A 14,734-nucleotide genomic window follows, 5' to 3' on the forward strand; every position below is an offset into this window, starting at 1 on the left:
TCACACAAAAGATTCCAACAAGATTGTTCAAATTCTACCAATTTGTTAAAGAACATGGCCACCTGAAGGCATGGTCACTTTTTCCGTATGTATATTGTGGAAACTTTACAAATCTTCTTTTATCAAACTGCTGGCCCAATTTTGAAATAATTTCACACAAAAAATAAATGGTCCTTGTCTGACCCTCCACCAAGATTGTTTAAATCATTCCATTTCATCAAAAAACATGGATGCCAGTGGGGTGGTCACTTTCAAATATATGTATGTAATGGAAACATTAAAAATCTTATTTTTCAGAATAAATTCACAGAATTTTTTCTTGCATAACCATCAACCAAAACTATTCAAGCAAGAAATGTAACTCATGTGGGGCCATCATGGCCCTCTTGTTTGATGATGTTTCGGCGTATCCTTACTGCATACTGCCATACTGCATCCTTCAACCCCCCATCCCCTCCCCTTATAGCCCACACACCGACCCAAGGTAATATGAAAGTTTACTTTGTATTGTCAACAAGTAACATTTAACCTTACAGTGACAGGAATTGGAGACACACAATGTTTAAATTTGTGCTCTTTAGAAATCCTGGTGCAGTATTTGAATGCTCATTGCTGTGATTAAAGACAGAAAACACTACCAGGCTGAGTAACTTTCACTTGTCAATTAAGTAGTGTTTCCTGCCATTATTGCCAGCAATGTGCTCTTTCTTCATCGCTCATTCCTACTTTCTGACCTTTCAAAAATTAAAATCTTAATTATTTGTCTCTCAAGCTATTGTGAAAGATGTCTTGATTTTAATTGTAAAGTCAGCTTAAATGTGATCATTGTAATTTTCTTCCAGAAAAGATTGTTTGATGCTGTATTGATTATCATACTTGAAATTTCTCTGGACTGAAATTCAATATGAATATTATGATGGTGCTAGGATTGTTATCAAGTACATAGTAAACTACTTAACATTCCCCTTCCTCCCTAGTCTCGCATTTTAATAAAAGTAAGGCGAGTTTGTTGACACCTAGTAGAGGGCATCATCATCTTGCTGCATCATGCTTACCTCAGTACTGCATACCTCATTTCTTGATCCTCAGCGATATACAGTCTAACCTGTCTTAAGCAGCCAGCCAGGGGAAGCAGACAATTTGGCTGCTGAAGCCAGGTGACCGCTGATCGGAGGTGCAGCCAGTATATGTATTTTTCAGACTTCCGACCAGTTTAGCCTTTAGGCCAATTTCTTTTTCAGTTTCTATTATTATTTTACCAAGATACCTTGATGTGCATTTGCCTTCATAATACGAATTGTCTTCTAAGCAGTGTGATTTTTTTAACAACAAAAATTGTTACAGACAGTTTTCAAACTTCAAAACAAGTTTGTTTACAATTTTCGTCATTTTGGTAAGGGAAGCTACTCTCCGCGCTTACTGTCTACACTAAAATCTAATATCGCCATTATGTTCCGTAAAAGATCGAGTGGTTTATATTTCTTTAAAACACAATAATTTTCGTATAAATTTAATAGTCTTTTGATGAAAGAAATATAAAGAATCACAAATATTATGCTTCTAATTAGATATTGAGTATTATCTTTAATCGAGATCAAACTGTGAACAACAAAATTGACTCGAGGTGACACGCTAATTGCCGATAATTACTGGCCATTTGATCGAAACAAAAAGGGGATCACACCTTTGGTTATCAGTTTTAATTGATAAGCTCATGTCATTTTGGCGTCTGTGTGGTGACGCGAGACTTAGCAATCACATGTTTCTCAAAAATCGGGTATCGTCGGCGATCATCGCCTAAAAATAATTTGTTTTGGAAGAAACATGGCCACTGAAAGGGGTCAAATACGGCGGTCAGAGGCAATTTTGGTGGCCGCGGACGGGAGATGGCCACTGAATAAAGTGATAAAATAGAGGAAAATCGGTCGGGGGCGTCATAAAATGACCGCTAAACGGAGGTGACCGCTGATCGGAGGTGACTGTTAGTACAGGTTAGACTGTATGACCATTTTGTGTCGATTTGCCGTAAAACCCAACTCACTCACTCACTCATTTCTTCATCCCTCAATACTAACTACCTAAGTACTCCATCCCTTAATACTGCTTCCATCAATACTGCATCCCTCAGAGTCAATAATGCATACCTCAATACTAAATACCTAGGTACTTCATACCTCAATACTGCATTCTCATTTCTGCTTCCCTCAATACTGTATCTCTCAATACTCCATACTGCATCCCTCCATACTGTACCCATCAGTACTGCATACTTCACTACTGCATCCCTTAATACTGCATACTGCAATACTTCATCCCTCAATACTGCGTACTGCATCCCTCAATACTGTACCCATCAGTACTGCTGCACTACTGTGTCCCTTAATACTGCAGTAGTTCATCTCTCAATACTGCATACTGCATCCCTCAGTACTGTACCCATCAGTACTGCTGCACTACTGTGTCCCTCAATACTGCATACTGCATCCCTCAATACTGTGCCCATCAGTACTGCTGCACTACTGTGTCCCATAATACTGCATACTGCAGTACTTCATCCCTCAATACTGCATACTGCATCCCTCAATACTGTACCCATCAGTACTGCTGCACAACTGTGTCCCTCAATACTGCATACTGCATCCCTCCATACTGTACCCATCAGTACTGCATACTTCTCTACTGTGTCCCTTAATACTGCATACTGCAATAGTTCATCCCTCAATACTGCATACTGCATCCCTCCGTACTGTACCCAATCAGTACTGCATACTTCACTACTGCATTCCTTAATACTGCATACTGCAATACTTCATCCCTCAATACTGCATACTGCATCCCTCAATACTGTACCCATCAGTACTGCTAGACTACTCTGTCCCTTAATACTGCATACTGCAATACTTGATCCCTCAATACTGCATCCTCAATACTGTATACCTCAATACTGCATCTCTCAACACTACATACCTCAATACTGCATCTCTCAATACTGTATACCTCAATACTGCATCTCTCAATACTACATACCTCAATACTGCATACCTCAATACTGCATCTCTCAATACTGTATACCTCATTACTGCATACCTCATTACTGCATACCTCAATACTGCATCTCTCAATACTGTATACCTCAATACTGTATACCTCAATACTGCATCCTCAATACTATATTCTGTATTGATCCCTTTCATACAGTCAGCTTTACCAAAGAATCATTTATTTGGCATTGCAATGGAAAATAGCTAGAAATTGACTTGCATACATGTTCTATAGGTCTGCTTTGTTTATGTGCATTTTTAGCTCATCTGATTTTTTGAAAAAAAATGATGAGTTATTGTCCTCACTTGAGCGGTTGTCGGCGTCGGCGTCTGCGTCGGCGTTGCCTGGTTAAGTTTTATGTTTAGGTCAGCTTTTCTCCTAAACTATCAAAGCTGACCCTGTATAGCAAGAAACATAACTCCATCTTGCTTTTTGCAAGATTTATGGCCCCTTTTGTACTTAGAAAATATCAGATTTCTTGGTTAAGTTTTATGTTTAGGTCAACTTTTCTCCTAAACTATCAAAGCTTTTGCTTTGAAACTTAGCATACTTGTTCACCATCATAAGCAGACCCTGTACATGAAGAAACATAACTCCATCTTGCTTTTTGCAAGAATTATTGCCCCTTTTGGACTTAGAAAATCAGTTTCCTTGGTTAAGTTTTATGTTTAGGTCAGCTTTTATCCTAAACTATCAAAGCTATTGCTTTAAAACTTGCAACACTTGTTCACCATCATAAGCTGACCCTGTACAGCAAGAAACATAACTCCATCCTGCTTTTTGCAAGATTTATGGCCCCTTTTAGACTTAGAAAATATCAGATTTCTTGGTTAAGTTTTATGTTTAGGTCAACTTTTTCTCTTAAACTATCAAAGCTATTGCTTTGAAACTTGCAACATTTGTTCACCATCATAAGCTGACCCTGTACAGCAAGCAACATAACTCCATCCTGCTTTTTGCAATAATTATTGCCCCTTTTGGACTTAGAAAATCATTTTCTTGGTTGAGTATTATGTTTAAGTCAACTTTTCTCATAAACTATCAAAGCTATTGCTTTAAAACTTGCAACAGTTTTTCACCATCATAAGTGGACACTGTACATCAAGAAACATAACTCTATCCTGCTTTTTGCAAGAATGATGGCCCTTTTTAGACTTAGAAAATCATGGATAGGACAATATTTCTATTATACAAAAAAAATCAAATGAGCGTCAGCACCCGCAGGGCTGTGCTCTTGTTATCAGACATGTGTATTGGCATTGTCTGGTTGTGGAATATTAATGGCAAGGCATTATGAACTCAGTTCAAGTGTACAGACTAAATGTTTTGACAGTGTTGGTATAAAATGTTAGGGAGCATGAATGTTTCAAGTTTTACTTTCATCAAGATGAATTTTCATGGAGATGATGTAAATTGATATAACCCAACTATCTATAGAATTGTACTTTGTAAGAGCAGGAAATGACATGTATATGTCTTACTTTATTTTACAGGAATACCATTGAAAGGACACAAACCAAGTAAAATGGTAAGTTAAATGTGGAAAGCAGACTTTATTCTGAGAATGCTTAAATGTTTCTGTTGAAACATTAACTGTGTAGCTGTATTACCTCTAATAAGATAGTATTCATTTGCTGCAGTGTTACACGCATTTTCACCAGTTCTCTCAGTCTGTCCACGTTTTTTTCCAAACCATAACTTATTTATCAAGGCAGTTCTCGACAATTCCTTTGAAAGTAAGTCTTCCAGCAGGATGAGCTGCCTAGAATTTTTACTTGTTCTCCTAAAAATAATTTTAGGAAAACTCTTATTTAAAATCTATTGAAAGCGTAACAGAATCTTGTTCTGGACTATCTAGTTAATGTGATCATAATGTGGTACTGTAATGAAATGGGACAGATTTTGCAGCATGATTGTCAATGGTCTTTAGAAGACCCCTATAGTTTATGTGGTCTGTTTCTCTAAGAGCAAGGTCACAGAAAATTACACAGATATGGTGTGCAGTCAGCTGTTGTTATTGCATTCTGTTCTGGAGAAGGTATAGACACGTATTTATTGTGTTCTGTATTTCAGAATGAAGACATTGGTAGAGGGGACTCTGGAAACCAGCCTGGAGCCTACTTTTTTAACGGTAGGTATATCTTACATCCATTAAACTTTTATGTCAAGATAACTTTTAAACAGATTTAAATGAGGCAAGTAACACAAGTATTAGGAGTACAAGACTGTCAGTCTAGAGGTAGCTTGTTAAATGTTCTAGAGACAATTCTGCTCGTAATACTCACCTCTACAATACATTAGAAGACATCTGACTTGGGAATCAAACACAAGTTGCCTTGGCAATAAAATTTCCTACCATGTTGACCAATACAGACAGAGGAATTCCTTCTTAATGACTGTTTATATAAAGTTTTATAATTTAGGCAGTTTACCTTCAGTAACCTGTTAAAATTCTTGAATGGAAAAACTAGTAAAAACAATGATTCTCTTGTGTTTCCATAATATATAGTCTGTCAGTAACTTAGTAAGAAATATAGCAATAATTTCCAGATATTTTATAAAATTCTTTTTTAGCTCACCTGAGCAATGCTCATGGTGAGCTATTGTGATCACGCTCTGTCCGTCGTGCATCCGTCCGTTGTCAACAGTTGTGTTTAAAAGACATCTCCATAGAAATAACTGAATGGATTTTGATGAAACTTGGCATGGATATTCCTTGAACGGTCCTCTACCAAAGTTGTTCAAATTGTTCTGCTTGGTTGCACATAGGGCTGCCAGAGCTAAAAATAGAAAAATCTTCAAACGACATCTCCTCCTAAACTGATGGTCTGATTTTGAAATAATTTCACACAAATTGGTCCTTATAATCTACCAAGATTATTCAAATTTTACCAATTCGTCAAAAAACATGGCCGCCAGGGGTGTCGTCACTTTTCCCTATATGTATATAGTGGAAATTAAAAAATATTCTTATGTGAAACTGCTAGCCCGATTTTAAAATAACTTTACACAAATGGTTCTTGTGTGACCCTCTGGCAAGATTGTTCAAATTATTTTGATTTGTCAAAAAACATGGTCGCCAGAGGGCGTGGTCACTTTTCCCTATTATGTATATAGTGGAAACTTTAAAAATCTTCTTGTGTGAAACTGCTTGCCCGATTTTAAAATAATTTTACACAAATGGTCCTTGTGTGACCCTCTACCAAGATTGTTCAAGTTATATCAGTTTGGCAAAAAACATGGCCGCCAGGGGGCGTGGTCACTTTTCCCTATATGTATACAGTGGAAATTTAACAAATCTTCTTATGTGAAACTGCTTGCCCGATTTTAAGATGATTTTACACAAATGGTCCTTGTGTGACCTTCTACAAATATTGTTCAAATTATATTGATTCATCAAAAAACATGGCCGCCAGAGGGCGTGGTCACTTTTCATCAACAATTTCTTTAAACAGTATCTCCTCCAAAACCACTGAATGGATTTTGATGAAACTTTACACAAATGATCTCTGGGTAGCCCTCTTTCAAAGATGTTCAAATGGTTCTGGTTCATTGAACACAAGGGTCTTTTTGGTTACCAGACTTCAAAAATCCTTTCCTCTAGAGCTTTGATATTTGGCATGAGATATAGGGGTTTGACTCTCTTCCATACTTGTCCAAATTATTACCTTACAGTAAAAAAATTGGCCACGCTCCTGTGTCTGACATGTACTTACTACAGGCTTTTATATAAGAAACTTTGAAAATCTTCTCTGAATCAGTAATAGCTAGAGCCTTGATATTGGGTGTGTGATATTAGATTTGTAATTTCTGTCGTAATTATTCAAATTATTGCCCTAGGTTCAAAAATGTGTGTGACATGTTTATAATATAGGCTAACATAGAAGAAACCTAACTCAGTACTTACACAAACACACTTGAAACCTTGTTCAGGTGAGCGCTTCAGGGTCAATGATCCTCTTGTTTTGTTGTTGTTGTACAATCTGGAGCTCTGTCCCTTTAAATGTTTTAAAAAAACTAGACCACAAGTCTTTGCTCTTTAACCAGTTTTCAGTCCTACACAATGTAATTTTGTTGTTCTATAAGGTGGAGTATGCAAATGTAGAAAAAACAAAATAAAGATTTTATAGTTTACACTTTTGATTTTTCTAGAAAAGGGTGAAAATACTTCTACAGTGAACTCAACAGGTGATGGATATATGAACATGTCAAGAGGTAACTAAATCTTTTCAATAATTGTATCTGACTGGAAGTTTCTGTTTGTCCCACATACACCTGCTGTTTTGTTTTGTTTTTCCACATTTTCTGTTCTAGTATTTTAAGCCTGTTTGACATAACAGAAAAATCTATGAGGTAATGTTGTCGCTTGATCATCAGCATTGATTAAGATTTTTAGCTCACCTGTCACATAGTGACAAGGTGAGCTGTTTTGATCGCCCTTGGTCCATCGTCTGTCCACAATTTCTTGTGAACATGATAGAGACCACATTTTGCAATCAACTTTAATCAAACTTGCACACAACTTTTGTTGGCATAATATCTCTGTTCCTCCCATCATGGGTTCCAGAGTTATGGCCCCTTAAAGGGCCAAAATTTGCTATTTTGGCTTTTGCAGCCATATTGAGACTTCATTTATGGTTTGATTTGATACAAACTTGCAAATTATCTTCAACAACAATAAATCTTGGATTCCATGATGAATCTGTCAGATCCAGTCATAGGTTCCAGAGTTACGGCCCCTGATTAACCCCTGATAGAGCCAAAATTTGTTAATTTTTATCTTGTGAACACGATAGAAGTGACATTTTATATTTGATTTTAACCACACTTACAAACAACTTAAGTCACAATAAGATCTTGGATCCTTTCGAAAACCGGCTAGGTTCCATCATGGGTTCTAGAGTTACTTTTTTGGCCCTTTCAGCCATAGAGGTTTCATTTATGCTTTGATTTGATACAGACTTGCATAGAATGATTATCTTGATGATCTCTAGGCCTGGATCAAAACTGGGTCATGTCTGGTCAAAAACTAGGTCATCAGGTCAAATCAAAATAAAGGTTTGTTAACAATCTAGAGGTCACATTTATGACCCTATCTTCATGAAACTTGGTCAGAATGTTATCTTGATGATTTCTAGGTCAAGTTCGAAACTGGGTCATATGGGGTCAAAATCTAGGTCACCCGGTCAAATCAAAGGAAAAGCTTGTTAATACACTCTTGTTCATTTGATATGCATGAAACTTGGTCAGAATGTTTGTCTGCATGAAATATCGCATGATTTTTTATCTGGGTTGTGTGGGGTCTAAAACAAGGTCACCAGGTCAAATAAAAGAATAAGCTTGTTTACACCCTAGGGGGCACATTTCAGGGACTTGTAGAGCTTAAAATTAGGAAAACTTTTTGACAGTTTCTTCTCATGAGCTGCTTGATGGGTCTTAATCAAATTGTGCTTATAGCATCAATGTAAGATCCTGTCTTCATATTGTTCAAATATGGCACTTAGCCCCATGTTAGGCCACTAGAGCTTAATGAAAAAATATTCTTCAGCTATTTCTATGATCATCATGAAGTCTGTAGCATTCTTATAAAGTCCTCGGGGCACTTGGCCCCTTTAAGGAGACACTAGCTAAAAATAGAAATATCTTAATATGTCTGTTTTGGGTAGATTTTCATTAAATTTGGTTTTTAGCATCCTCGTAAGGACTTGATCTGTTTTATGTTTTTAGCCCTGCCAAAGGTGGAGGGATATAGTTTTTGCGTTGTCTGTCTATCTGTCCGTCCAAAACTGTATCTATGACATAGTTTAGAGTATTAAGATAAAACATGGTAGAAATGTTAACTTCTGTAAAGAAATGCCATCCTGCAAATTTGGGTCAGATTTCATGTGAAAGACAAGATTTTATTTTCTGTCCGTCAAGAGTCATATCTCAGACATTGTTTGAAAGATTTCAATAAAACATTGTAATAATGTTAATTGTAGTCAGTAAATATAGCCCTGCAAGATTCAGTGGAATTGCATCAGAAACACATGAGTTATAACCTGTGTGTGTGTGTGTTCGGGTTTAACATCTTTTTCAACAATTTTTCAGTCATATAAACGATGGTGTCTACTTGTAGCAGTGAGCACAATGCCCAACTTTATAGTGCTGCCTCACTGGAATATCACGCTGTAGACACGTGGCATGATACCCCACCCAGTGACATTATACTGACACCGGGCTGACCAGTCCTAGCACTATCCCCTTAATGCTGAGCGCCAAGCGAGGAAGCTGCTAGTACCATTTTTTACGTCTTTGGTATGACGTGGCCGGGGATCGAACCCACGACCTCCCACACTCGAAGCGGATGCTCTACCACTAGGTTACCGAGTTATAACCTGTAGTACATATATAATGTTTACTATATAGGGCATTTCTTTGCAAATTTAATGCCACTTTAAGGTCCATTTGACCAAGCTAAGACATATATAGCTTTCTTGGAACCTGATTATAGTATGACATTGTGTGCTGGTCACGGGAGTCAAGATCAAGAAAACAAAAAATTCTTCTCATTAACTTCAGTAAGCAGGGCCGTTGCCGGCTTCGGATAAGTGGTCCGGCCTTCGGCTTCGGTGTCCCGTGAGTGCTGAAGGCAGGAGAGGGGGGAAGACCACGAGAGAAAGATTTTCCCTTCTACCCTATCTCCCCCACCTCCCCACCTCTCTCTAAGGGGGGTTCGGGGGTTTTCCCCCTAAAAAAAATTTAAGATTTGGGATGCCAGTAAGTGCGTTTTTCTTGCATCTCGAAAGCAGTTTCTGTTAAGATTTCAGTCAATTTCATGATATTTTTCAAGGATGACTATCCAACATTAGACTAAATTTAGCTAATTCTATAAATGTTTATGTATTGTTTTATAGCTGAGATGTATTTCGGTATTTTTTGGATCAAAAACAATTATCTAAGATAGAAAATCATATCTTAAAACAATAACCAAATGGTGTCCCGCGAGTGCCGAAGGCAGGAGAGCGGGGAAGAGCACGAGAGGTGGATCCCCACCCCTACCCTGTCTTTCTTGTATGAGGGATTCGGGGGTTCATCCCCGAGAAAATTTTAAGATTTGGGATACCAGAAGTTGCGTTTTTCTTGCATCTTGGAAGCACTTTCTGTTAAGATTTTCAGTCCATTTCATGATATTTTTCAAGGACAACTATCCAACATTAGCAGATTGCTATAAATGTTGATGTATTTATTATAGTTGATATGTATGTTTGCATTATTTAAGATAAATAATTGTTACTGAAAGTAATAACCAAATAATCTGAAGAAATAAGCTTTTTGTAAGTTTTGTTATAAACAAAATTATTTTCCATTTTTTTAAGATACGGTATGCTTTTTTATTTAAACAATTATTGTAGATTATAAAAGAAATCGTCTTTTAAATCATATCGGATTAAAGATCCATCAGATAATTGTTTAGTTATGATTAATCCAGTCAAGCAGGGTTGATAAGTTTGAGATGAAAAATGCCGAAGTTGTTTTCACACCTGAGGGCAATCATGACGGAAACCGCTCTTGGTGGATAATTGCATAAACAAGGAAATATTTCGACACTTTTAATCAAAAGATGAAATTTAATGCGAAAAACTGGTCTGGATGATTACAGCCGAAGTCATGCTCGGCCAAAAAAGTGGTCCGGCCAAGCCGGACCGGCCGGACCGTCCACGACGGCCTTGGTAAGGAATAGGGTACTGTGTCCAAACTTGGAATTTAGGGAGCTTGGATAGAGGCCATGGTTTTAGATGCATTTTGGATTGCTTAGGTCAAGGTCAAGATCATTTTTACTAAAAATACAAAAGTGGTTTTCTCACTATAACTTCAATTAGGAATGAGATAAGCAGACCAAACCTAGGTAGCTTTCATAGAGACCATTTTTTGCATGTTCATTTTAGTTAGATTGGGTCAAGGTCATTGTTACCAAATAAAGATAAATGGTTTTTGATTAACCCTTTACCACACAGAACAGAAGCCAAAGTAACCTCCTTTACATAACACTGATAAGTGATAATCAATAATCAATAATCGGTATATGGCTGATAAGCGTGACTGTCTTATCTGAACAGAGGTGTTGGCATTATTTTGTGATTACATACACTTATGTTAAAAATGTCATTATTTTAATATTTTCTGTAAGTTTGACATTACTTTTTGTCAATATAAAGTTTATAGCAATTTAAATTCTCTTTCCAATGATACAAAATTCATTGTAGTTTCTCTTCGTGTTTCAAAGATACAAAGTGTTAAAGTAAGGGAAATATATTTTTAGGCATAAAATTCCGTTTTGGATTACTTTCACATTGAAATTCATATACAATTTCATTTTGATGTTTGAAAGTTTGATTTATAGTAAGTAGACTCATCTTTCGAATCAGAATCGGTAAGTACTTATATAAAAAACAACCATCATACTGAGTAACACTACATAAATAACGGATCGTAAAATTTCTGAAAGTGCAAAAAGATCGCCGACATAGAGACTCGTAACCGACTATAGTATTCTTGTGCTAAAAATTAAAATATTTTTAGATAATATTACGTAATATTTTGCTGATCAAACGTCGGTACATCACGGGTGACTTCCGCTGCAATTAACTCTTGGGGAGTCATAAAATAATTGGAAGTCGCAGTCCTTCTGTTTTGATTAACACTTCTGTTATGTAAGGCCATCAATTCCAAGCCATCGTGTACACAAATTGTTGTTTAGGGGAAATCCGCATGTTAAGTGGTTGTTATTTTTAGAACGAGGAAAGTCCCGCGAACCGGCCAGTTGCAAGTAGTTTTCACAGTAATTTTCCATGACGTAGCGTCATGCACATGTAGGAAAAAAACCCGGTGTCTTTATTTGCAAAGTACTCGATAAATTTAAATAGTAACCACATGATCTTTTACGCAAATATTGATGACGAAATCCCATACTTTGCAATAGTAAACATCCAGAATTCATTTATTCAGGAAAAGAATGAAAATAAAGCGATCGATTATGAGATACGGGGATAGACGTTTTTGTTCAAATGGCCAATACTCGATAATATACGTTTTTATCGGGTAATCGATAGACACGGGTCAATACGTTTCTGTTTGGTAATCGATAGATACGGTGATAAACGTATCGATGTGGGAACGGGTTAAGACTTTAAAACGAGTAGCCTTCAAAAACACTGCAATTCAGTTCCATTTAAGTGTTTTTAGTAGGCATAGAATGCTTCTTCAAGGGTGAAACCTTTATCGCAGGAGGGGGATACCAATTCACTGAATTTGCTTGTTTAAAATAAACAGTTGTTACCATTCAAGATTCAGTGTGTCATGCATATATTCAAGATCAAATACTCATTTTCAGGTGAGCAACTTAGGACCACTATGTTTCTTAAGTATTGATCTTGTATATATGTTGGTAACAGAAGTTTGAAAGTTAAAGGTCAATAACATAGTCTTAAAGGAAATTCGTTTTGAATAGATGTGAGTGTATCTTCTTTTATCATGAATTTAAGAAATAGTTTGACAGTTCAAACTGTAGATTCTAAAGTAAATTTGTTGACTTGATTTTATTACTTTCAGTCTGTGATGAATTGGATAGCACAGGTTTGCCACCAGAGATTCCTCGACGTCCCCGCACACCTTCCAAGGATCAACAGCGTCCAAAAACACCGTCCGAAACTCGCCCTAAAACACCCACAAGACTTCCCTTACAAGGGGACCCTACTAGAACAAAAGTGACTACACCCAATAGTGCTCATTTACCAAGAAAGGATTTATTTGCTACAGATAGTTCAAGGGAATTAACAAACAATTCATCAGATGGTGATAATTTTAACACAAATTCACGGCCCCCTCCAGGACCTCGATTTGACCAATTTAGATCAGAAACTGGTTCAAGGTCAGATTTTAGGGGTAGAACAAATATCAATATGCACAATTCTTATGATAGAGACACTTACGGAAGAACTGACAGTGCCCGACCTGGACAGTTCAGAAGCAGAACTCCTGGACCAGAACTTATGCAAAGAACTCAAATATCAGATTATCGACCTGAGCCAAATAGGCCAAAAACTCCAACAGCATCAGATATGAGAAGTAAAACTCCTATACCTGGTTTATATGGACAGGTACCTGGAGGAAATGCTGAGTTTAGAAACAATCATTATCAGAATTCTTGGGCAAATTCTAGTGTTCCTTATAGAAACTTGGATGCAAATTCACGGACATGGGGATCTAGTATTCCGGAAAATAGTGCAACACCAAATATGCAAAGACGTGACATGTCTGATACTTATGGTCGTATGAATGCAAGTGTTCCTGTGGGCGCTGGTCGTCCACCTAGGCAAAGTACTTCCTTTGAAATGGAGGAACCGTCACCAAGCAATATGATGCGGGTTCCAAGAAGGCATCCGTTTAATTCATCATTCACGAATCACGGACCAGGCCCTCAATCTCCTAAGCCATTCCGATACCCAGGAAACATCGAGGACAATCAGAAATTTATAGAAATGAATGTAACATTACACAGGCAAGAAAGTGGATTTGGATTTAGAATCATTGGAGGTACTGAAGAGGGTTCTCAGGTTAGTAACTTCGGTTTTAATCATTTCTGTAAAACTGTATATTTCTGCTGTGCCATATAACTGCCAGTCGATTGGTTGGTCTGTTGCAGGGATTCCAAAACAGCTAAGGCTTAAAGAAAAGATACGTTCCTGGCAGCCCAATCAACCTGGTATTTTGGCCATTAACCATAATTTAGTTCACCTGAGCACAAACTACTTGGGGTTAGTTGTTGTGATCATGCACGTTAATCATGGTCAAAAAGTTGCTTTTAATGAACTCTACGTTGTATCAGTTACTAAATCATCTGGAGGTGACGTAGGTCAGATGAGCGACCTAGGGCCTTCATGGCCCTCCTGTTTTTTATGGCCCTGGTGTTGAAGTCCAGGGAGGCATTTAGTGTTTGAACTATGTCTGTCACATTTTCTTGTGCACTCAGCTCTTCCTACAGTTCCCTTCTAATTCAAGTAAATCAACCTTAAGCTGCCATGCACATTTTGTTGGACTTACATGGCCGATAATAAACTCATCTGAACATAAAATTCTCAAGGTAAGCTGTTGTGATCACTATTTGTTGTAAATCATCAACAGTTTGACTGTTAACATTCAAAGGTTTCAATTTGGCCCAATCATAATGAAAGTTTAAAAGAATGTTACCTGCAAAAAGTCTTCGAAGGGTTCGTTACTAGATCATCTATGGTTAAAAAAAGGTCACTTGGTCAGTTTATACGAAAACAATGTTAACACTCTAGAGGCCTTTTTTTGTACCTCATTTGTCAGAATGTTTGTCTATTTGAAATTTAGGTCAAATCATAGAAAACCTTGGGAAAACTCTAGAAGTCACATTCATTACTTATCCCCCGCCAATGAAATCGGGATGGGGTATTGAAATGGCGCTGTCCGTCCATCCGTCTGCAGCCATTTCTCAGTAACTAGCAGGTAGAATTTCATAAAACTTGAAATAAACATGAGCCAACATACTGCGATGATGCCCGTCAAGTTTTTTTTTTTTTTGGATTGGTCAATTTCCCTTAGAGTTATTGCCCTTGATTTAATGAAAAATCCACGTCTGCAGCCATTTCTCAGTAACAAGCTGGTAGAATTTCATGAAACTTAAAAT

The 14,734-nt window shown here is 37.2% G+C and overlaps 1 protein-coding gene across 10 annotated transcripts in view; it reads left to right on the forward strand.

The window, feature by feature from the left end:
* Positions 1–14,734, forward strand: part of LOC123529326 (membrane-associated guanylate kinase, WW and PDZ domain-containing protein 3-like) — a 284,542-nt gene that overhangs the window by 226,623 nt on the left and 43,185 nt on the right. For all 10 annotated transcript variants that reach the window (XM_053521338.1, XM_053521345.1, XM_053521342.1 and 7 more), the window contains 4 exons: positions 4,536–4,570; positions 5,116–5,173; positions 7,195–7,257; positions 12,634–13,637. In XM_053521338.1, coding sequence (XP_053377313.1) covers positions 4,536–4,570; positions 5,116–5,173; positions 7,195–7,257; positions 12,634–13,637 — 1,160 coding nt within the window. The remainder of the gene's footprint in view (positions 1–4,535; positions 4,571–5,115; positions 5,174–7,194; positions 7,258–12,633; positions 13,638–14,734) is intronic.

This window comes from Mercenaria mercenaria, chromosome 13 (assembly GCF_021730395.1).
Source record: "Mercenaria mercenaria strain notata chromosome 13, MADL_Memer_1, whole genome shotgun sequence".
NCBI classification, from domain to species: domain Eukaryota; kingdom Metazoa; phylum Mollusca; class Bivalvia; order Venerida; family Veneridae; genus Mercenaria; species Mercenaria mercenaria.